The 23,915-nt window shown below is 35.4% G+C and overlaps 3 protein-coding genes across 3 annotated transcripts; all 3 read right to left on the bottom strand.

Annotated features, from left to right (window-relative positions):
* LOC18610402 (zinc-finger homeodomain protein 11) lies at nt 989–2,292 on the bottom strand. Its single transcript, XM_018116065.1, has one exon. It carries the CDS (start codon nt 2,244–2,246, stop codon nt 1,296–1,298), a length of 951 nt encoding a protein of 316 aa, XP_017971554.1. The 5' UTR covers nt 2,247–2,292; the 3' UTR covers nt 989–1,295.
* Nucleotides 10,374–14,314, bottom strand: LOC18610399. The gene is made up of 8 exons (XM_018116432.1): nt 14,190–14,314; nt 13,678–13,955; nt 13,374–13,445; nt 12,843–12,907; nt 12,477–12,633; nt 11,661–11,741; nt 11,444–11,533; nt 10,374–11,044 (listed from the first exon to the last, which is right to left on the bottom strand). Exons 2-8 carry the CDS (start codon nt 13,948–13,950, stop codon nt 10,925–10,927), a joined length of 858 nt encoding a protein of 285 aa, XP_017971921.1. The 5' UTR covers nt 13,951–13,955; nt 14,190–14,314; the 3' UTR covers nt 10,374–10,924.
* LOC18610398 (probable apyrase 6) lies at nt 16,163–21,465 on the bottom strand. Its single transcript, XM_007046032.2, has 8 exons — nt 20,605–21,465; nt 19,358–19,470; nt 18,737–18,844; nt 18,271–18,325; nt 17,650–17,835; nt 17,469–17,566; nt 17,083–17,279; nt 16,163–16,887 (listed from the first exon to the last, which is right to left on the bottom strand). Exons 1-8 carry the CDS (start codon nt 21,212–21,214, stop codon nt 16,614–16,616), a joined length of 1,641 nt encoding a protein of 546 aa, XP_007046094.2. The 5' UTR covers nt 21,215–21,465; the 3' UTR covers nt 16,163–16,613.

Below are 23,915 nucleotides of genomic sequence, written 5' to 3'. Positions count from 1 at the left end.
AATGTACAACAAAATGATTATATATTTAGGTTTAAACTTAAAAAAAGAGAATATTTTATACTAGATTTTTTTTCTTTTCTAAGGGAAAGTTGTGATTTTAAATTCATATTTAAGCATATTTAAACTCACCTAAATATATTAAAGAAAGCAGAAACAAAATCTAAGTTGGGGTCAAAGCCGGCCAGAAAAGGGAGCAAAGTATATATAAAAAATGGAGCTGAAAATTGAACCACCATCTTTGAGCTTTGAAGGCTGCCAAAGACCATTAAGAAAAGGAAAAAAAAAGAAATGTTAAAGAAATGTAACACGTCAAAACTTAACGAAGGATTAGACAAGTGGATCAATTATTAAATTATTAAGCTATAACTAAACTAAGCAACTTGGATTTTGCTGCTTATCATTAGGCACTTACAAAAAAGGGAAAGGTGGCAATGTTCAAAGTAATATTCTTTTATTGTCACCTAACCTTTTCAATTAAAAAACAAGAGCCTGCATGCTTGCCTTGAAAGATTAGATAAGACGAGATGACATACAAAAATAGACATGTTCAAAGCCAGAATATTGAACAAGATAATGGACAAGTGACGAATATAGAAGGGGGTAGAGACTGTTTCATGTAGGGTCACAGGGTAAGTTCGCTGATGTTTTTGTTGGGAATAAACAATGGAAAAAGATTTGGGGTTTAATTCAGTCTAAGGTGTACCAACCCCAAAGTAGAGGCAGAGCCATTATCTTTGAATAATACAAATGTGGTGGACATTTTTGCTGCAAAATCAGGGATTCTTCATGAATGAATAAAAGACAAAATGTGATTTGCACAAGGACATCTCCTAACTGATCATATACCCAGAATTTGAGCAAAACCCAGTTTTTTGGACACATTAAAGGAATTAAAGGATGTTAGGGAAGTGGATAATACCAAAGAGAACTCAGCAAGGAAAGCAATACAAACAAGAGAGAATGGGAAAAGAAAGGCAACTATCAAGTCTGAGCTAGAAGACAAAAGAATTATGCTATTTGTCTAAACATCAATTAGCAGATAGAATTAACAATGACAAAGTAATTCCCTTTAATTGCTATCCTCACAAGTCATATCCTCAGTTCTCTTCCTCTTGCACCTCCAAACTACTAATTAGATTTACTAATCAGCAAAAAGAGAAAAAAAAAAAAGATAAAATAACTCTAAGGCCATAAACAAAGGTTAAAAACGTCAAAAAATAGAAAAAAAAAAAAGCAACAAAAATACCCACTAAAGCCTGCTGCTTTCTATCAAAGTTTTCAGCATCTTTTCTAAATTAAGATGCAGATGAAGACCCATTAATAGTAGAAACATGAAGCTGAATACTACACTCATTGTTGTGGATGTCGCTATTGGAATCAAAGCTAACTCCAGCATTGCCATTTCCATTACCTTCATTGCTGCCACTATTGTTGTTGCTGCCAATATTGAGATTACCAACTGCTAATATCTCTTTCTTGCTAAAAGTGTTTTTGTTGTTGTGCATCCAAACCTTGAGAACTCCTCTATCAACCCCAACTTCATTGCAAAACCCCTCTATCAATCTTTCCTCACTCTTTGGCATCCTCCAACCAAGCCTCTCAGCAAAGGCATGCATCTTTTCTTTCTGTTCCCTGCTAAACTTTGTTCTTGACCTCTTCCTCCCACTTGGGTTGCTGTTGTTGTGGTTCTCTATCCTTCCCACCGTTGGATTTGAGTGGTTGAGGTGATGGTGGTACTCATCCAACGGCCCTGAGTAGCCTGTGCTCAAGGCCAGCAGCATGTGGGGTGCAGAAGAGTAGTAAGAGTATGGGACTGGTGAGGATGGGGTATGGGTTGGGCTGGGGCTCGCACCCGGGCTATGGGTTGGGCTTGGACTTGAGCTAGGATTAGTCGGTGGTGGCAGGTGGTGGATGAAAGCAGGACCATCATAAGGGTCACGGCGGTGGAAGTTGCGGTGGCAGCCACAGGCAGCACACTTGAGGGAGGCAGGGTCAGTTGGGGTAGCAGTAGGGCTAGGCATGAACTCCCCACAGCCATCCAGGGCATGTCCACCCAAGGTCGCTGCATGGTTTTTGAGGCACTCTTTGTAGGAAACCACCATTTCCTGGTGATGTTGGTGGTAGATGATGTTGCTGGTGCAGTTCCTGAGGAGCAATAAAGACTTGCTCTTGGCGTTGGTGGGTTGTGTCTCTGATGAGGACTCAGCTTGTGCGTACGGAAAGGTTTTAGTGTTGATTAGCTCCATGGCTTAAAAGAATTTTAAAACATAAAAATAAGGTGAGGCCTGATGGGGTTATGGGGATGGGGGGGGGGGGACCTCTTTGTGGGGTTAGGGTTTAGCTAAGCTTGAGAGCATTTCTTTGTTGGTTTACTAGGTGTGAATATAGGCTATGACGCTTTCTGATGATGGGATAAATGGCAAGAACATGAGGGTGATGATGATGGTTATAGTGAAAACTGATTGCTCTCTCTCAGCCCAAATTAAAAAAAAAAATTAGTGTAATACAAAAGAGTATCAGAGAAAAAGAAAGTGTGAGGATAATAATATAAAACATTAGATGCAGGAGGGGACCCTGCAGAAAATTTTATGGAAGATTTCAACCACCCACGTTTTGCTACCTTTATTTTCCCCCAAATGATTTCCACTTAGGTTAGTTTTCAGCAGTAAATATGTTTCAGGATCCTGCTCGGGAGGGTCAGAATATATTACTTTTGATATTTAATATGGAGCAGTGCCCTGCAGATTCAACCCGTACCAAAAGCATGTGTACGTGGCGGATGAAATTGACGCACAGTTTGCACAAGGATAGTGTATTCGAACTCCCTAAACCAGCTCATCCCTCTCTCTTTCTGCAAATGAGATTTGCTACAGGTTTTGTTGCTTCCTTGGCTGAGACTGTCCCTCCACTCTCCTCTCTCTCTCTCTCCACTACCCTTTTGAAAGACAGACAGAGAGAGAGAGTCCCATTTTGTCAGCTCTCAGCTGAATCAGATTCCGAATTTTATACTTGTTTTGCAAGTAACTGATGGGGTGATTACTTCCAAGCTTTTTTTGCCAGAGAATTATATGAGTAAACTCGTTTTCCAAAGGAATTGTTATATGCTTGTAAGAATTGGAGAGAAACCCCAATCCCAAGAGGCCAATAGGAAAGAAAGGTCTCCCCTTATTTTGCAACCCAAGCAATGCCTCACACAGTGAACTTCATCTTTGACTATTGAGGCATATTGAGGGCTTTGGTTTATCATGACTGTCCTTTCTTGGGGAGGACAAACCCACCTACTTAATCACCCAAGCATGATCATAAAATTGACCCCTACCTTCCAGTTAACTTAATCTTTCAGGAATTTAAACAGGGCTATTGATGAAGAAGACAGGAAACACACGAAGAGATTAATTCGAGCACATAAATCTTCTGTATCCATTTAGTATTCGACACGACCTCAAAAGATTGGCACCGACCATTTTTTCAAAAAATAGTGTTAGCATTAAGGAGTAGGGGGCCATGGCCATCCCTTAATCATAATCTTCCTATGCTTCCACGTGTTGTTCCAAAAGCAAAAGGCAAAACACTAATGCGGCGACAAGCCATGTTTTTCTCTCTTAATAAAAAACCTCTGTGTATGTTTTCCTTGCAAAGTCATACAAAGCATGCATCGTGTATTGTTTTATGCTTTTGCCAACAAGTTGTTTGATCCTCTGATTCACGTTATCAAACTTTGATTGAAATTGCCCAACCTAACTCAATGTACTAATCCAATACAATCGAATTATCAAACATCTTATTTTAATGATATTAAGACTTTTAAAAATTATCAAAATTACGAATGTGACGGATTATTTTCTTAATTTTACACCTTAAATCTCATTAATTCTCATTTTAGATTTTAAATTTGGGTTCATGTTTGACTCGATAAAAATGTTTTAAATTTCATTTATTTTTAAATAAACCAACCAATTTTAGGATTAGTAAAATGAATCATACTAGACATGAACAGGGTTCATGAACCTAGACTCTCATAGCGGTGAGCAATAAGTTAAAACGTCAGTATGCAAATTAATTGAAGGAATAGGGATGGTTGTACAAAACCTTCCCCCCCCTGCCTGTTTGATATTCAAGATGTGATATTTTGTCTTTTATGTTTTGCGACTGAGGTTAATCCCTTGTTCCTCAATCATGCTTTATTAGAATCCAAGGAACAAATCTAATCTAGCCCAAATATAATTCAATAGGGAGGCATCGAATCTCTCCTTTGAAAAAAAGTTTCAATAAGATATCATTTGATGTCCGATTTTAAGACGGGTTTTCTATAAACGACACTTTAATATTTCTTCTCACGTGTAAAGAATACGAATTTATATATAAATGTGATGATAAGAAAATTTCATCACATCTGCTGCAGGATCGAAAAACGACAGGATTAAGGTATTGAATGAATTGAGGACACTAAGCAAGCTAGGAAGGAAAAAAGGCTGAAAAGGGTAGAGAATTAGAGTCAATAAACCTCTTAATGGATTAGAACAATGTCCTGACAATCAAGTCATCATCAAGCAAGCACGCGCATTGGGTGCACAATTTGACACAAAGTAATGGCTCTACTACTGAAACAAGGATTGACCAATTCTTCCATTTTCCAGGGCCGAAAAGCCATATGTTATAAAGTTTTTTTTTCTCTTTTCAAATCCTTCTCAAGTTTGCAGAGAGCTGGACAGGGGGAGAGACCTCACAGTATCTTTCCTCCTGGGAAATTTAAAATTTCAACTTTAGTTATTATCACTTCCAATACTACAAGTCTCCCACTCACCACCACCACCAAATTCATTGCATATTTCCAAGTACAAAACTACTTTGCTTTTTAAGTATTTCAGAGCATGATACGTATATTTGTCGTCGAGTCAAATGCAGTAGGACTTTATTAAGCAGGCATATATATTGATGAATGAGACTAGAATCTATGGTTGTGATTGCCAGAGTTGTATGTGTGGCCGCAATCACTTTCTTTGAAGGAAAATGATTTGGATAAGTAGGAATAAAGTAACTCTAATTTGATGTTCATCCGAACAAACCAGCAAGAGGGGTTATTGTGCCAATAATTGAGGATTTGTTAGGGGGAAGCACATGTCCTACTGGTCAGAGCCTAATGGCAAATGTGGGAGTGGTTTTCACTTAAGGACACAAAAGTGCCTAAATACAATGGTAAGAGAGAGAGAGAGAGAGAGCAACAGGTAGGACTAGGAAGAAATGGTCCTTCCTTTCTTTCTGCCTTTAATTTCCCTGCAGAAACCCCCCCAACAACTTGAGATGTGTCGACAGTCACCACCCTTTATTTTTTTTTTTTGATCAATCTACAGAACCAGATTCCATGGTTCACTGCCCCTCTTTTAAGTGATTGGGACCCCCATAAACAACATATTGAAGAGATGACCCAAGAAAGAGTTTTTATTTTTGGAGATATGGGTGGATCATCAGCATCCACCTAAATGCATTTATGTGCTTCTATGGAAACATAAATCAAGAAGATAAGATTAGCAAAGTGAAAAAGAGGGGGAAAAAAAAAAGAAAAAATATCTTCTCAGCCTCCCAAAAGAGGGTATGGATGAGGGAAAAGAAAACAAAATTCTTCATTATAGGGTATAAGAATTTTGCACTATCCTCTGATCATCTATTGGATTTTGCTTTCAACATTCCTTTATCAACTTCCCTCTGATCTACTCTCTTGATAAAGTGTCTCAAATCTTTGTAACATTAGTCAATTTGTTCCTTTTGATCAACCAGCAACTTAAATTGCAACTTCTCATAGATATTTTCAAGTGAATTATGACAGGGATTTGATGAGAAAGTGACAATGTAAGTTTTAAGGAGGAATATCATATATGCTCACATCTTTCCATTGGACTGAGGCACACAAATTCTCCAAAAAGCTTAGAAACCCAAGTGGGCCTGACCTTGCAACTTGATCAATTTAGACTTGGGTTTAATGGTCTAGGGCTCAGCCATATTGGGCTAGCTTCTCATATTGGATCCTGTAAATCAATTTTTGTATGAGATGGGATTTCAAGTTGTATTTGTAGTTTATGTCTTATGTAATGTACCTGTTCTATAACTTTATTATGTCAGAAAAGTTGAAATCACAGGAGATATACCTAGAGAGTTTACAGCGAAAACTGTGTGACTGGGTTTTGTTATGAGAAGCTGAGGACCAAAACTCCATTACTTCTCAAACAATTACCATGAAGGAGCAAGCCTGATTGGCATTTACTTCTTCTCCCATTAAAATTGGTAGGGTTTTGAGGTTTACTTGCTACAAACATTTCTCCTATTAAACTCATAGCTTGCATACACTTCTGAAGCACAAACAGTTTGAAGATGTAAACTGGAGTTCTAATAATTATGGTGAAACTTTTTCATGGAATCCTGTCTCCTAACCTTTTTTCTAGTAATCTCTCTGCTTTCCAAATCCCAATAGTTCACTTTCTGAAAAGTTTGTTTGCAAACAACCTCGATGTTCAACTTGGTAAAACTGTAATCTTTTTATTTCATTTTATCACTGTTAACACCATTCATAGTCATTTGCAGTGAGGCAGTGATGTGATTGTTCATCCAGAACTTGTTTCTGTGTCGAAGATGGAAAAGGGTGCCTGCTTTTTCCTCCAAAACTTCATCCAGCTACGTTCAAGTTACTCAATTGAGATCGAACTTCTTCAGAAACATTGCAAAGATGTGATTTCTGATTGTTGTATAGTTATATCTTCCTTGCTAGGTGCTGTTTTTCCAATTTTAATTATAATTTACCCTTGCCTTCCTCTTGTCAGCTAGTGTAGAATTTGCTTAACCCCAGACTGTCAGAAACGGTGACTTAGTGAAAAAAAGATTGATATTCCATCGAAATTATGTAGGTGTTTGATTCTGAACCGTGACAGGAATTGGATTTTGGTGGTAGTAGTACTCTGTTTCACCCATATTGTTAAAGTTTCAAAGTAGTACCCTGTTTTGATGCTAGGCAATGAAACTCTAGGTAAACATAATGCAAATTATATGTATTTCTGTATGTATGAAGTGATACTTTTGTTCAGCTTCTTTCTGAAACTGGACTGCAATTAATTTGTATGTGTACTAGTTGGGGAAACAGTAGTACAACTTTAAGTATAATAATTTGCTAGAAGCTGTAAGGATACAAAAGAATTTGAGTGTATTCTGCAAGAAACTTACTACTGATGCAAATCCTGAAAGGAAAGATGGAAAAAGAAAAAGAAGCTATAAATGTTACTATGATTTTGGAAACCCACACCATAATCTATACTTTTTGCTTTCTTCTTGGTCACCTATCAGGATGTCAGCTTACAATCCAGGATGATCCTGGCTCACTAAAATTGTCTTCAAGGACAAAGGCTTCCTCTAGTAACTTCACTATACACATCTCTTTATAACAAAAAAAAAAAAAAGAAAGAAGAAAGAAGAAAAAAGCTCTCAAAAACAAACATAAAGAAGAAAAACCAATCGACCAAGTTCTCTTGAGAAAGCATGATACAGTTTTTACCACCTTCTAGTTTTCTCTGCAACACTGTGTGAAGTTGTTTACTCTTCCCTTGTTGAAGAAACCATTCTGAAAAATTTGTCAAGACCTGTTATGGATAGGATCTGATCCTCTTCGAACTCTTCTTTTGCTTGATTGGTTCGGATCAAATGTATTGTTTACAGGTACTGCTGCTGGTTTTTTCTCTGTGCTCATTCCCTTCATGTCAACAGCCTTAAGAATACGTTGATTCCTGGTAGCTATTCTATTTTCTTCTCGACTATGTCTGAAGACAAGGTCTATAGTTGTCAAGCCAGAGACTTTATCTGGTTGAACTGCTAATAACCCAAAAAGGATAAGAAACATAAGCACCCTTTGAGCACTGCAAACCATCTTTTTTTTTTTTTTTTCGCTTGCACTCAGTAACTCAAAACAAACAAGAAGAATAGAGGTATCTTGCTTTTGTTTTAGAGTAATGAGAGAATAAGCAGGTATGAGATTGTAATCCCTCTATTCCTATGTTCCATTCCTGTAGATATAAGCCTGTTATTTATCTCTCATTGGATTTGGAAAGGACTGTAAAGCATTAAAGCAGGGAGGGACCCAACACTAGTAGAGGAATTTTAGATTCACCCACAAAAATCATAAGTCTGCAATCTAAGCAAAACTAAGGCTGTTATGGAAGAATCTGACATGGATGAATAAAGGGGTTGGAATAATACCCTTGAGAAGCCAAGTATCTTTTTTTTTTTCTTCCATTTGTTTCCCCCTTCCATCTCTACCATTTGCACTGCTTTTGTCTACCAAAACTAGGCCAACCCCGGCCTCTGGGACTCTCTCTCAGCCATCTCTGCTGCCACATCATCCGACCATTCTTATGTGTACAATTCAGCCAGGGACCCCACTTATCCCAGCCTGGTCAGCCTCTTGCAACTTTTGCAGAACTCACAAGTTTTGATCAAAATTCCCCTTTGGTTTGCCTGATGTTTTTGATCACTGTTTCATAAAGAATTTGTTAGTAACTAAGCAACGGGGTACCAAAGTGTAATGCCCATTCCTTTGTTATTAAGCAAAAGGGGGTTTTTGTTTTTCTTTAATGGCAGTGACTGGGCAGACAGACAGAAGCCATGGACCACCTACAACTGCTAGATTGCAACAGCAGCAAGCTAAGTGGTTTTAAAAAAAGAATCAAAAATTTGGAACAGAACAGCCCCCAAAAGGAAACAAACACTTGCTTTATGTCCATTCTAAGGATCTCCCCCCCTCTTCACTTTAGACTTCCAGGCTCTCTTCCCCATGCAACAAAAATAAAACAGTTCTGGGGGGTTTCTTTAGCTGAATGTGTTTTCTTTATGCCCTTTTCTTTTCCCTTCTCTTCTTTGGGCAGCCAACAAAATTCTTAATCCCCATCCAATGATTCAGATAAGACCCACTTCCCTTAATCTGTTTAAACTTAAATTTTTATTTTATTTTTTTCTCGTTTATTCATGGTAGACTATCTTTTCCTTTATTTCTTTTTCTTTTTGGTTGCCATTGTTTTTAAGATATATGCAAAAACATCACATGCAACTTGGAACATTCTCAAAGCATAACATTCTTGAGCACTTTACCCTAAGTTCTGTGATGGGGTTTCGATGGTGAAGGTGAAAGGGGTGGCTGGTCATAGTCCAAGCATTCCACCTCAGCTTCAACCCTGTTGTTAGACAAGTTTGATGGCTGTCATCTTAGGAATAGAATCAGTGCCTTGTGTGACATGTGATTCATACTCTATGGTTAAGTTAGGTATGTTTTTCACTATCCATGATTTCATTATAAATTTCTATCTCATTATTTGAAAAAACTTAATTTTTAAATTTATGTCTACATAAATAATCACGAATTGAGTACTTCCAGTTCTCGTGATTAGTGATTAAGTAAGTCTTTGTCGATAACTTGCCAACAAATTTGACTCTCAAGCTAAGGTTTTTTTTATAAGTAACTTCTGGTTAAATGCATAAAATTAGATGTGTTTATAAAAGTGACATACAAATAGCATGCTTAATTGATTTTGAAATATTCATAAAGAATTATGATCAAATTCCTTTTTTTTTTATATTTCGATAATAGAATACATAATTTAATCCACATTCATTTTATCTATTATTTTATATGTATAAAGAGTGGGACCTGATTTTGCCTTAAATTTTGGTACGGGTGAGTACTTGGTTAAGGTTAGATGTACTTGATTGGATACGCCGGTTGTTCTAGCTGTTAAAGGTGGTTTTCCATGACCAAAATCAATTGAATCCTGGCCAGGACCCTGTCCACTTTGGAATATTGTTATTACTTATTAGTAAAAGGAAAACCCCAAAATTAAAAAAGGGTGAAAAAAATGGGCCAAATTACGGCTTTTGTAGATTCTCTGAAGGGTTTGGTCTTAAAGTTGTAACTTTTCAGTACTTTGATTCAAAACCAAAGGGCCCAATTCGTCGAGCAGCCTCCCCTCGACAGTCTCCTCTGTGGTGCAATGAGTCCATCCGCAGTCAGCCTGGACCAAGCCACCATGCAAAGAATATATATAAAGACAAAGAAGTGTAACAAAGCAAAGTTAAAGAAGATAAAGTGACCGAGTTCCTAATTTGATACAGACCATTTCCAACTCTTTGAACTACTCCCTGTTTTGATTCTTTTCTTTTCTTTTTATACCTAAATTCGACATCGATGTCTCGACATAATCAACTTAAATAATGTTTCCTTTTCTGTTCATGAAATTATGTGAATATCTTGTCGAGCAACTCGAGTCAATAACGTATCTGTGTGCATGAATAAGTTTTTTACTCGCGGACACAAACCAGAAAGGGGGAAGGACTACAGAACGGAATGTCACCCAAAAACATATGTTAAAGGCAGATGCTCTCGACTGCCTTTACTTTAAGGATTGTTCCTATAGATCATGATGAGAATATATGCTTGCCACTTTTTTCTCCCCGCCCAAAAGCATCTCAAACTTACCATGGTACATGAATTATGAATTTCTCATTCTTTTGTTGCATCCCAGTCCCCTTTGGACGGTATCCTACAACAGACACAAACGGCACTACTACAGAACAGTTTTAACTGAAACAGTAATGACCGGAAAAGAAAGCACACTAGGACATTGGAACTGAAGATGGAGAGAATTCTGCATTTCACAAGACCTGGGTAGCTCGAGCTTAAATGCTTTGAAGCTCATATATACATATACACAATGATGTGTACATGACATGGAAATGACTGAAGGCTACCTTAACTTTCTCCAAATCTTTCTCAACCATCTATTTTGGAGATAAAAAATAAAAACCTTTCCAGGTTTATTGATAGGGGAACCGTTCTCATTGACCCTTCAACTACCAACATAATGTTAGTGCCAGACCTTCATGTATTCCTCTTAAGTCAAACACTTTCCTGGTGTGGAGTCGCCGCTGGTCCTGATGCAATGGTAAACTGCATACCCCTACGTTGCCCAGATTGTAACACAAAAGCAACCTGTGTTGCGGCCAACGCTGCTGCTTCCTGCTACATATAATGGTACAAGCTTCAATATCAACTCAAATACAAACTATGTCTATGATGTATGGTTTCAAGATCTGAAGAAAAGCCACAAGATATATATATATATATAATATATATATATATATTATATATATATATATGTATGTAGTATATATATGTATGTATGTATGTATGATATNTATATATATATGTATGTATGTATATATATGTATGTATGTATGTATGTATATGTATGTATGTATGTGTATATATGTATGTATGTATGTATGTATGTATGTATATATATGTATGTATGTATAAAGAATCTTTGTTTAGCTTGCTGCTTTTCCCTTCTAGCTTCCTCTGGAAGAGAAACAAACATGGTATTTCAAATTAAAGTAGAAGTAATGAGACAATAACCTGTCTTTGCCTTCGGCGCTGTAATATACTGATGGCCCAAGCCATGATGTAGCATGGCAAGAGAAATCCAGCAGCTCGAAGCAAGAAAAGCTGCAAGAAACCAAGCACTTTAAGAAAAATGGCTCAATGGTGTAATGCCTGTAATGCTAATTGCTAAATACTTAAGAAGTGCACAGGTGAAATAACAGCAGCGAATGCAGCTTTAGTTAAAACTTACAGAGAAAAAAGTAGACACATCATCATCTCCATCAGCATCTGGAACAGTCAATGCATGCCGCAATAACAGAAGCGCCATTAACTGACAAAAATGCAAAAAAAAAAAAAATCAATCATTTTAAAATCAAATCTTAATTACATGGTTCATGTAAGAAAATAAACTTTTTAAAATTAAGAAAAAAAGACGAAATAAAAGAATCAAAAGAAAGTTGTTGGCATGAAAATTTTCAACTGAGATGCTTGTGGCCCAGGCAGAATCTGGGTGGTTTTCCACCAGACAGCAAAGTTGGGAGCTGAAGCTCCTAAAAGGATGGTATAACGTCTGTCCACTGTTTATGCAAAACATGCCCAACTATAGGGAGAAAAAGGAAGGAACCAAAAGCAAAGTTGTTGGCATGAAATAATAACTGAGATGACCACTGCCATTGTGGCCCAAGTGGAATCGCATCACTGCTCTTGTGGCCCAAGCATCCCTTGACATGGAGGGAAGTTGGGAGCTAAAACCCAAAAATTATGTAAAAAGTAGGTTCCTCCACTGTATGCAATAACCATGCCCAAATAAGGAAAAAAAGAGCAAAACTATGTACTATGAACATAAAGATCTTCAAGTTAAAAGCTCAGACATCTAAGCAAACTCTTTTCTCCAAATCAATTTGTCAAAATGTTCCCTTGACACATGGCTAATATATTACCATGTAGAATTGACAATGGTTCAATTTCAGGGAATTAAACTTACTACAACAAGGATGTTCAGCAGTACATGTAAAACATGATTAGAAATTCAAAATGTCCAGCAGATTCATAACTAAAAGCTTACAATTAGAGCAGCTGAACGGCAAAATGCAGCTCCACTGGCATTTGATGCTGCATATTCATCATACTCTGCTTCCAAAAATTGGCGTTCTGCCTCTGCAATGGCCAAGAGGCGAGGATCACGCAAATCCAGAGGGGTGCCAGAGATTGTCCAGCCTCCACTATAAGACAGTTACACAAACGATTAAAATGGAATCCTCCGAACAGATCATACAGATTAATATTTCTACTGCAAATTTAGAGCAAAGTTTTTCATGGACATCATGCTTTACAAATCAAACAGCATACACTCAATTTTGTCAATAGAAAAAGTCACCAACCACCAACCATTGCATAGAACATTTGTTACATGTCAGAAAATCAAACTTACCCAATATCTATAGCGGTTTCTTCAGTATGGGGACGAGGTGGAGCAGTATAACCAGGCTGATAAGGCTGCACAGCAGATACAAATAAAGAATATATCAGCAAGGAGCCATGAGAACCAAATGTCAATAGCCACTAAACATAAATTAATAATATAACAACATATGTGAACAGAGATAATAATGCCTGAAAGATGGCACATTGAACCACTCTTGTGATAAATGCCGAGGAGTAAAACAACATTGAAAAGCGCTACATGATAAGCCAAGGCTTGTAACACGAGCTCTTCTCATCAATCAAAAGTTAATATTCTTCCTAAAAGCAGTTAATTGAACTTCTTCCACAATCATGTGCAACTCCTTACTTCAAAATCCACAAACTTTCCATTCTTTACTGACACAAAAGGCCTAAAAGTGCTAGTTCAAAATCTTCTAACAACTTAAAAGGGGGACATAAGAATTGCATGGAGGCGATGCATGTTTCTCAAAACAAAAAAAATGACAACTTTTTATAAAGGATAAAGGCAAGAGGATACCTGATGACATATCTCGCAGATTATATCTCCTTTCTCATTGCACCAATGCTGCACGCACTTCCTATGTGCATACTGCAGTTCAAAACATATAGAATTTCAGCAAAATGCATATTAAAAAAAAAATCATTTCATATAGCATTAAGAATTCCAAAGCAAGTATTAGGTTCATTCGAAAGCTTTAGAAAAAAAAATGCACTTTACATTTCCGAAAGGAAATATATTCTTGATCAAGTTATCATGAAAAACTAAAAATAAACGAAAATTACAAAATATATATATGTATATATATTTTAAATGAAATTACCTTGAGGCTGCCACTGCAGGCACAAGGAGTCTCCAGATTCTTAATAGAATCTTCCTCCTGACAAATGCGGCACTCCGCGGCATGAATCAGCGGCTCCTCCTCCTCCTCCTCGTCCTCCTCCTCCTCGCCTCCTCGGACGACCTCCTTCTCCTTATCCTCCACGGAGCACGACGGTCCCGAAATCTCCGTGGAAGGACCAGCCTCCGACTCCAACGACTGTACAGGAACCGGCCTTACCAGACGGTCCACATACAACACCAGGTGATCACTCATAATTTCTACAAATTTTTAAAAAAATCAAAACCTTTTTTTTTCAAAAAATTCTTTTAAGTTAAATAAAAAAAATTCACCAAAATGATATCCGAAAAAAGAAACCCGGGATCGCGCTGAGTAACAGCAGCGGATCGGAGGTTTCCGAACAAATGAGAGAATGGGGAAAGAAAAAGAAAATCAAAAGGAATCTAATAACAGAGAAGAAAAAAAAATTAACGAAATTCTTGAAAATATTTTACCTTCTAGCGGAGAAAACGGGGGGGGGGGGATTTGATTAAGGAAAACGAAGAAATAGGAGAGTAATTTTCTAATTAAGCTTTTTCCCTTCCAACGCGTTTTTCCTTTCTAAATTTTCCATGCTCCCACATTTTATACTTTTTTTATAAAATTCAAAATATTTCCGTATTAATAAATATATGTATTTAAAATTTTGATACTTTTAATTAATTATATCGGATTCGATTTATAAAATAAGATTAAGACACACGAATAATACGAATAATAAATTCCCGATAAAATTAGATTAATAATTTATATTTATAATATAAAATTAATATACGAAAATACGAATAATTAATATGATTAGGGATCAAGGTCGAGAAACATTGGTGACGTCAATTCAAACGGCTCCGAGGGTATTTTCGGGATTTTGTATTTGCCCTCGACGCGTTAGCTGGCTGACCCCTCCTTCTCTTTCGGTGCTTTGTCGGGTTTGGCGGCTGGCGCCCGGCATCAAGCATTAACTCAATTATTATATTTTTTTTGTTTTTTTTTTCCATTTTTAATTGCTTTTTAGCTATTTATTTTTAATTACCTAATAATTATGTTTGTTGGGACCTAAAAGGGTTTTTTTGTTGTCCTCTTTCTACTATGAATTTTTAAAGATAAATTATAATTATATGAAAATTTATAATAGTTAAATTTATAAAAGAATAATTGAATGGTAACCAATTTAATTATTTAGTTTTTTAAAATCTTTATATATATGTGCTAAAATCAAATTCCTAATTTTGAATTTTGGGTATCTTTTTCTTGACTCAATTTTCATTTCCTACCCTTAATTCTATTTTTCTCTATTTATTAAACATCAAAGCATTTACCTTTATTCTCTCTTTGTCTCTTTCTACAACAATAGATGTATATATATGTTTACAATAGTTGTATTAACTAATATATTATGGGTTTGGTAACCATAGGAAAAGGGCATTTGACCCAATTGATCTAGGGCAGACATGCATGTCACTTTCCTTATTATGAAGGTAGGCTAGGACAATGGCCTAACCAAAATGGGATTTGGGTGAATTCTCTTTTGGATGATCATTTATCATATATAAAAAACAAGGGTTTGGTCAAAGTGAAGCAATCAAAGTGATGGATATTCTAAAAATATTTTTCTAAAATTATTATATTAAATAATATTTTTTTTAATATTAATTATTTTTAAAAAATACGATTAAAGCACCGGTCAAGAAAATCGTAACGAAAATAGTATTTTTCTGCTTTAACAAATGCATCTTCATTTTCATTTGTACCAAAAAATAAATGCAATTTGAATTCTTCATGCCAATTGATGAAACAAGGGACAAAATGTTTTAGATTTAGTACCTATCAAGCAAAAGAAATTTAATAGCCCATTTCTCATCCAAGTGAATGGTCAAAGCTTTATCTAGACTCAATAAATAATGATATTACGTTGGTTTAGATCAACTTGTTTTCACTTTTAATAAACACTTCTCTAGGATGGTGCATGTGGGATTCTATGATATAGAGAAGATGGTTGACTTTTACAGTGTATTTACTTCATCTTAAATAAAAATTTATACATGACAAATCTCGAATTTTTATACGTTAATTAGTAAGTATAATCGATTTTGGATAATATATATGAATTTTGTTTCGGGTTATTATACAATATACTGTCGGTTGAATTTTTAAATTTTATAAAGTTTATTAATTTTTAAATTTTACAACCTTTTAACCTGATTTAGCACTACCCTTGATGGAACTTTTGATTGAATATGGCAAATGATTTAACCACAATAATCAAATGAGTCCAACTACAATCAAGCTGTCAAGATTTAGACATCAATCCAATCCATATACAGCAATTTTTCCATGTCACTTTCTTTTGCTTTTCCTCTATGCTTTACATTAAATTTTCAGCTTTTTTTGTTGGTTACCAAAGGAATGAATGAACAAAGAAGAATATTGAGAGATACGTAGAGAACAAACATTTGAGAAATGAACAATATTTTTTCCATACCAATACAACAACAAAGCCTTAAGATCACACCTTTGACCCATTTCATGAAGCAGTGAAACCACAGCTCCGAGAATACCCCCCACAACTAATCCATGATACACTCCTTATCTATATCCTGTAGTAAATAGGTATAATAAAAAGGGATGTGGTATAATAAACTAAGGGTTTCGGTTCCTGGTAAATACAAAAATGGGAATCTTAATATTCTATCCTAGTTCCCAATGAAATTGTTACACTAAATCCTATGTCAAAACTCAATGATATACAATCTTACATTTCCCACTGACATGGTGGTCTTAAGAGGGTGCAGTAAAGCAAGGAAGCATAAAGATAATACCATAAGACATCTCCTTGACTGCAAAACCATAAGGATGCGTTCAATCTCCTTTCGACAATGCTATCAACTTCTACCTATACGAGTAACTATATATCGCCCTTTCTCTAGATCATACACTGTCTTCAACTGGGGCTTCCTCCATTTTGATATAGACCAAGCTATGAATATCAATATTGCAGAAATTGCAATGATGGAAAGCAGTGTGGGTGAATCTTTGCTGATAATGGTAGTTATCCAGTCAGGTTGCTGCACATCCGAGTTGGTTGTGCTCTGCAATATGAAAGCTCCCAAGGCCCAATCTAGTGGTATATTTTCCACCTGGTTAGCAAAGGTGATCCTGCTTAAGATTAAATTCCCATTAGTGAAATTTCAGTTCAGAGAATGAATAATCTATCAACGAACTGCCCAAGATACAAGACACCTATTCAATACTTTCATATGGAGGAAAGCCACAATGCCCTACTAAGTCATTGAATTGAACTAATCTAGCCTGTTTGCTTTTGAGTCTTAACCAGTAAAGAATGAAACATACCTTTCGTCATCCAAAGCAATTTCAAGGCTATCATGAAGCAAGGCCACAATATACGCTGAAGAAAAACAATAGCGCAACAGATCTTCCTCATCAAGTGATTGGTGTTTCTTCTTCAATTTTGACCAATCCTCTCCACAGAAATGTTGCCCCGCTATCATTAGATCAGAAAGAAAGGCCCTTTGGCGCAACCTAAAGAACTATCACAGCAGGAGGCACACAAAGAAATGGAAGACTTACATAAACAGAAACTCAGTGCATTTCAAGCATTAAATGCGTGGGTTTAGGATGTGTGCTTATTTTTCCTAAAAAAATCCATGTAAGGCATATAAAAAGAGGCAAAAGTTAAGTATGCATAAGCCAGTAAGAAAGACAGATTATAATTATACCTTTGACGTATAGAAAAAATTTTCTGTAGCCAAAAATTTCCCTTGAAGCTTAGGCATGAAAACTGACCCCAAATAACAGCGATCATAGGAACATTTCTCTGCATCTCAGAATATATAACGATTATCATCCTGTGGCACAAAGCAATGCAATACATGTGGTGGTTCTAAGAGAGTTTCTAACCTTTTTCTTTCTGTAACAGCATTAGTGCAGCAGATCTGCACTCCGAGAAGTTACCCCTAGCTTGAAGTTCAGAAATATATTTACTTTTTTCAGCCATAGAAACTAGCGAAAGCTTCGATGACTCAGGCAAGTACCCTTTAGGTGTACAAGGATCTATATACATTTCCTTAGGAAGAGAGTCAGCAGCTGCATTGAGATAAGGAACAAAAAATGAGCAAAACAAACATAATAACTTAACCAACTCCATGCCATCTCTATCAAAAGTAACAAAGATCCTATGAAAATATGCAGTACAAAAACTTTAATTCTAACAACCTTTTCCATAATGTCGATTATGAATAGCCATAAATGACCAAAGGTAAAAGAAAACAACTTTCAAAATTAAACAGTCAAACCCAGCCTAAATAGTCAAAACTGTAATATATAAATAGTGCTCATATCAAATTTAGATCTCTTCCTCAACCTTTAACATTGGAAGACTCACAAAGATGATTAGAGTAAACCTCAGCATGACTGAATTTCCTACTTTGAATTCAAGGCACTATAAGTACCTTTTAAGACTTCTTCAAGCACTTCTAAGCCTGCAAAACTTTGGCAGAAAGCAAAGGCATTGAAACATACCTGGACTGAAATCTCGTGTAATGAGTGATTCCCTCAATGATTCATGTGCAACATTCTGCAAAAATGACAAAAGTTAAAAGCTCCTAGATCAAGTTTGAATTCCTGACAGAATCGGTAATGAAATACTACAAAAATCACAATGCAAAACCATATTGAAACAATACTAACATTAGTTAGAAGTTAGATATGCAATTATCATTATTGTTTTAAAAAGATGAAGAAAAACACTTGGCAGAAGGACAGTCAATCAGTCATGTCTACTTCCACAATTTATATAAAAAAAATCTTCTCAGTCCATTTAAGTTTAACTGTGCAAAGCATACCAAAGCATCTCATTAGCAACAAAGTTCGTTAAAAAACTAAACCATAATATTTGTGGAATAAGATGCCTACACTTGGAACACACGAGCATAGCAACTATAACCAGCAAAAAAGTAGAAGAATAGCTAATGCATGCAAAGATTACCTGGCCAAAATGAAGAAAGCTGTGGCTGTAGAGATTGTAAGTGAAATTCCCAAACTTGATGGAGCGTGAGAACTCAGAAGGCATAGGCTCACTAGGGATAAAGGTTACCTGAAATATAAGTATAGCTGCGAAGTTAATCATGAACTTAGATGAGCTTCTCAACTTATACATCTTAAGAGCATCAAGCCAAGGACACATATGCTAAATTGTTTACAAGCCAGCGCATCAGATGCACTTGCAAATTATTTGAAATGTAAGTGATGTCTTTCCCAACCATAAATTTTTGCATGTTAATTCTTGTTCCTTGAAATGACATCAACTTGTAGTCTTTCAGGAATATCAACAAAATGTAGTTCATGGCTCACACTCACCACCTGCTTCATAGTTAATAAGCTCAATAAATAAATTTTTCCAGTGGATTACAAACTAATTTGAGATGTAATTTCTCAATACACAAGAAATAGCTTCAAGGAACTCTCGTACTTTGGTGTCAATAATTAGAAGCTTGAATGACTTGCAAATTCTGGTGTGGAAGAATCCAATTTAACTCTATCAAAACACTATAGAAATATTCCAAATTAAAGAATCAAGAAGCAGCAAAGAATTATGGATGAAAAAAACCTGAGCAGATGCCCCGCCAAGTTCAATAATCCCAGTTGTATGCAGAGGATTACCTCCAAGAGTACCAAGCGCATAGTTTGCAACAACCCAAGCATACACCCCTTCATCAGAGCCTAAGACAATAGCATCCAAACTTAGCTTCAAAAATGTGGATCAGTGATTAGAAACTATAATACAAACACAAGGATTGTAAGATTTCCAGCATTGACTACAAGAGCTGATCCTTATTTAAGCTTCGGATACATAGCAAATTATATACTAATATAGCCACCAGACAAAAAGATGGAATGCCGACATCTATAATATCCCAAGAAGTTATCGCTATCATTTTTGTTGGTTCTCCCTCTGATACGTGTCGTTAGTTCAAAATGGACCAAGACAGACACCCACTCTTACATAAGAATCTACAATGTGACATCATTTAAGGTCTCACCTAAAGAAAATGACAATAGTGGTCTATTTCTCAATTACTGCCTAAACTATAGCATGGGGAGGCCAAAAGCACTCCAACTGAAGGCAAATTAAAAATATCGCGCTACCAGATCTCATCCATCTTTGCTAAATTGCTTGCAAACAATCAAAGATCTTTTTGCAGTAGGTTAGAAGTTGACTACTAAATCATAAACTCCAGCCACATTTTGGCATATGTTTAGTTACTTCTCCTACAAGCCTGAAGAAGTTAACTACCCAAATGAGAACATCACAAAATATTGCAGGGACAATAGCTTTAATTGGCATTTAGTAATAGGCCTATTGACAAGACATTATCAAGTTCAAATTCTATTAAATCAATAAGCTCTATCAATACCCATAAACTATTATCCTAAACCGTAGATTAACCACTCTTACTACTCTTCCACTTATCACATTTCCCTTTTAAAACAAAATCAAAGTTTTCCCACACTGGTTTACAAAATTCACTCAAAACATGCCCAAGTACTCAAATGGCCTTGTCATTTCCATCATATAAGCGCCTCAGAAGAAGTCAAGTGCTCAAAATTAAAACATCATAAAACATTGACAATCTCATAGCTTTAGCCATTGCTCATTTATAAGAGCAGTTCAATCTGCATTCATAGGTCTATCGACATAGTATCATGTTTTATCATCCAAATAATTTCTATCACTAAAGATGAACTTAGACCTCTCACTACTCTTCTATTCCTCACATGTCCCAAACAGAAACACATAAAAATTTTCCAACATTGTCTCACAAAACTCACTCAAAACAATCCACATTATATTACCTGTGATAACTGAAGCCCAGTCGTCGTGAAACTTAAACCCAGACACCCTAAGCACCTTCCTGCACTCCTCCAAAATCCTCTCTTGCACCTCAACATCCAACAATCTCAAACCGGCAGTCGCCATTAGCCTAATCTCAGTCTCTCCCCACAGTTTTCTCGGAACCTTCCTCCTCCCAAACTCCAAAAGCTCTCTCAACGAATCTGCAGCTCCTTCCGGGTCCTCCGCATACGCCGACAATCCGGGGTTCACCCTCAAGCTCTCCAACCCTTGTTTAAAATCGAAAACTGGGTTTTTAGCTTTACCTTCGACTCTGTACCCAAACACGTGAATCCTCGTCCCCGTGCTGCCGCCGTCGATTATGATTCCGTACTTCTTGGAATATTTGGTGGAGAAGAGGAAAATGTAAATAAAAATCACCAAAGCAAGAGACGTGGCGATTGATACTGCGATGAAAGATGGGGTTGGCTTGGTTTGACGAGGGTTTCTGGAAAACAGAGCGGTGGATCGGGTGTTGGGTCGGATTTGGAGCCTAACTGGGTCCATTTTAGGTGTACTGTTATTTGATTTGGATTTCGATTCAACCCGATTTCGGGCATGCGATCGTCGCATCAACCTATCAACAAATATTGTTGGGAAGGAAGGAGCATGTGATTATCAAACAATACCCAAATCCTTTTTTTATGAAAAGAATTGAAATTTTAATCGAAATTGAAAAAAAAAAGGATATAATAGAAAGAATCAGGATTTTTTTTAGGGTTTTTCTTCAAATTGGGATTGATTTGGAGAAGGAGAGAGCTTTGATTCAAAGGATTCAGCCCTCTCTCTCTCTCCTATCTGAATATTTTTTGTTTTTTTTATTTGTTTTTGAGTTTGTGTTTCAACTTTCCACAGCTTATTTACTCACAGGGAAACACTTCCGGTTCGGTCCGATCTTAGACCAAATTACCGGTTTGGATAGATCGCGCCCTTTTTTTTTAATTGCAAATTGTCCTTTTATCTTTTGGTTTAATTGCAGAAACACCCTTGTTTTTTTTCTAATTATTAAAATAATCATAAAAAATTAGTATTTTGGATTTGAGTCATTTTAATTTACTCATTTTGAATACGCACTTTTAGAGTAAGAAGGATTGGGTTTTTGAATTTTCATTTTTTTTGGATTTTATTTTGATTTTGAATTATTAATATTTAAATTAATTTGAATTAAGTTGAATTAGATCAAGTTTTCTCATTAATGAATTGGAAATATTCAACTGCTTGATTATCATGAAGATATATAATATAAGAAAGAAAAAAAACGTATAAAATATTTAGTTCATATGTTGTTTATTCATTAAAATTTATTAAAAATTAAGAAAAAAATTAATACGTGCTTGATATAATTTTATTTTAAAGTATCAATGTGTTTCAATATAATATCAAACAAATAAAAGAATTACTCATTGGAAATGATTTCAATTTTTTATTTAGTTGAACACCCCATTAATCCATTTCAAATGTTCTGAATAATCTACTGGATACCTGAGTGTTAGGGTTGCTCCGACTCCTGAAACTTTGGCATGCAACTGAAGTTCCTCAGATAATAAAATGAAAAGAGAGTGCATGTGGGTGACTTTAGGGCCACAATCCGCTATCCTGGTAATGACTTGTGGCCTCTATATATGGAGTGAAATTCATGGGACGACCAGGGTTGACATTACCACTGACCCTAGTGGACAACAAAGGTGAAAACCATGCATGTGCAGCTTTCTTTGCTGCCCTCAATCCAATTGATCTTCACAGTGCAACACGGTTCAGCTCGAAGATAATTTTTATAGGACTTTTAGATTAAGTTCAAAAAAGATTAGGCCAAATCGAAATTCAGAAACCAATTCAAATAGAAATACAATACATTGGCTATAAATATAGCCAAGTCACAGATTAAAAGAAAGTCGGAGAGGAAGAAAAAAAAAAGAGTGGTGGAGTTTCTTGAGTGTTGAAATTTTCGGTTTTTTTAGATTTAGGAAAATGGGCTTAGTTTTTAAATATCTTGAATTATTCTCTTTTAAGATTTTTTTATTTTTATTTATTTATTTTTTGGTCTTTCAGAATTAGGAGCTAATACATAATTTATGTAATTTTTCCAATGATAAAATCTCAAGAAAACCAAAAGTAGTTTCTTGAGAATTTCTAAATGAGAAATTTTTTTAAAATTTTATCATAAGCGTTTGGGAGATTCTAGAAAATTTTCAATTGCAAGATATCTATTTATAATATATAAGGAAAATAAAAATCAAATATTGAACTAGAATAGAATTAAATAAATAAATTCTTCAATTATGAAATCTCAGGAAAACCAAAAGTGGTTTCTTGATAATGTCTAGGTGAGAAAATTTTTCAAAACTTTACCATGAGTGTTTGGGAGATTTTGGGAAATTTTAAATATCAAGAATTTTTTTTTATTTTGGAAAACTAATAAACTAAAAATAGGGAAAGGAATAAATTAAAAGATAAAATTATAGAATTAAGTAAATAAGTTTTCCTATGATGAAATCTCAAGAAAACTAAAAGTGGTTTCTTTCATCAAGAATTTTTATTTATTTCAAAAAACTAATAAATTAGAAATAGCAAAAGAAGATAGAATTAAAATATTGAATCGAATTTTATTTAATAAGGCTTAAAAGGACATATAATTAATAGAGTATCAATTAAAAGAGCTTAGGGTGCTAATACTTTCCTCATACGTAAAAGACTTTTGAATCTAATCTGATTCGTATACTAGAACCTATTATTTTTTATGATGTTAAATCAAATTATGGAGTTTTATTAAATCATATCTATTAAATTAAAATTATGTTAATTAGAAGTATTCTAGACATACAAAGATAAACAAGACATCATGAATGTCTATCGTAAAATTTAACATGATATTTTACTCTCATTCGTTGGCACCTCCATGGGTCTCCTCCGTTGATTCATGGCATGTGATAGGTTTGTATTTCTTAAATGTGCAAGAATCTCTCCGTCTATTGATAATTAGTTTTTGGTTACATGCATATTCAAAAATTTTAATAATAACTTAGTAAAAATCGATTCGATCGGCAAAGTGGGCAAAGTGGATCATCTTCAAAAGGAAACAAAAAACAACAATAAAAGATTGTAGCTGATCTTTGTATATGGTCTAGGAGAAAAGCATGATCAAGCCCTCTTTACTTTGTAGATGAACTTTTATGTTTTATATCCCTTTCCTTTCCCCCAAGCAAAACTTTTTTTTTTTCCAATTTATTTGCCCCTTTTTTAAAAGCTGGCAAAATAATTATCTTATGATCTCATG

The sequence above is a fragment of the Theobroma cacao genome, chromosome 2, assembly GCF_000208745.1.
Source record: "Theobroma cacao cultivar B97-61/B2 chromosome 2, Criollo_cocoa_genome_V2, whole genome shotgun sequence".
Taxonomy (NCBI): Eukaryota; Viridiplantae; Streptophyta; class Magnoliopsida; order Malvales; family Malvaceae; genus Theobroma; species Theobroma cacao.
The sequence above is the reverse complement of the archived record's forward strand: the minus strand, read 5'-3'. Positions and strand labels throughout refer to the sequence as shown.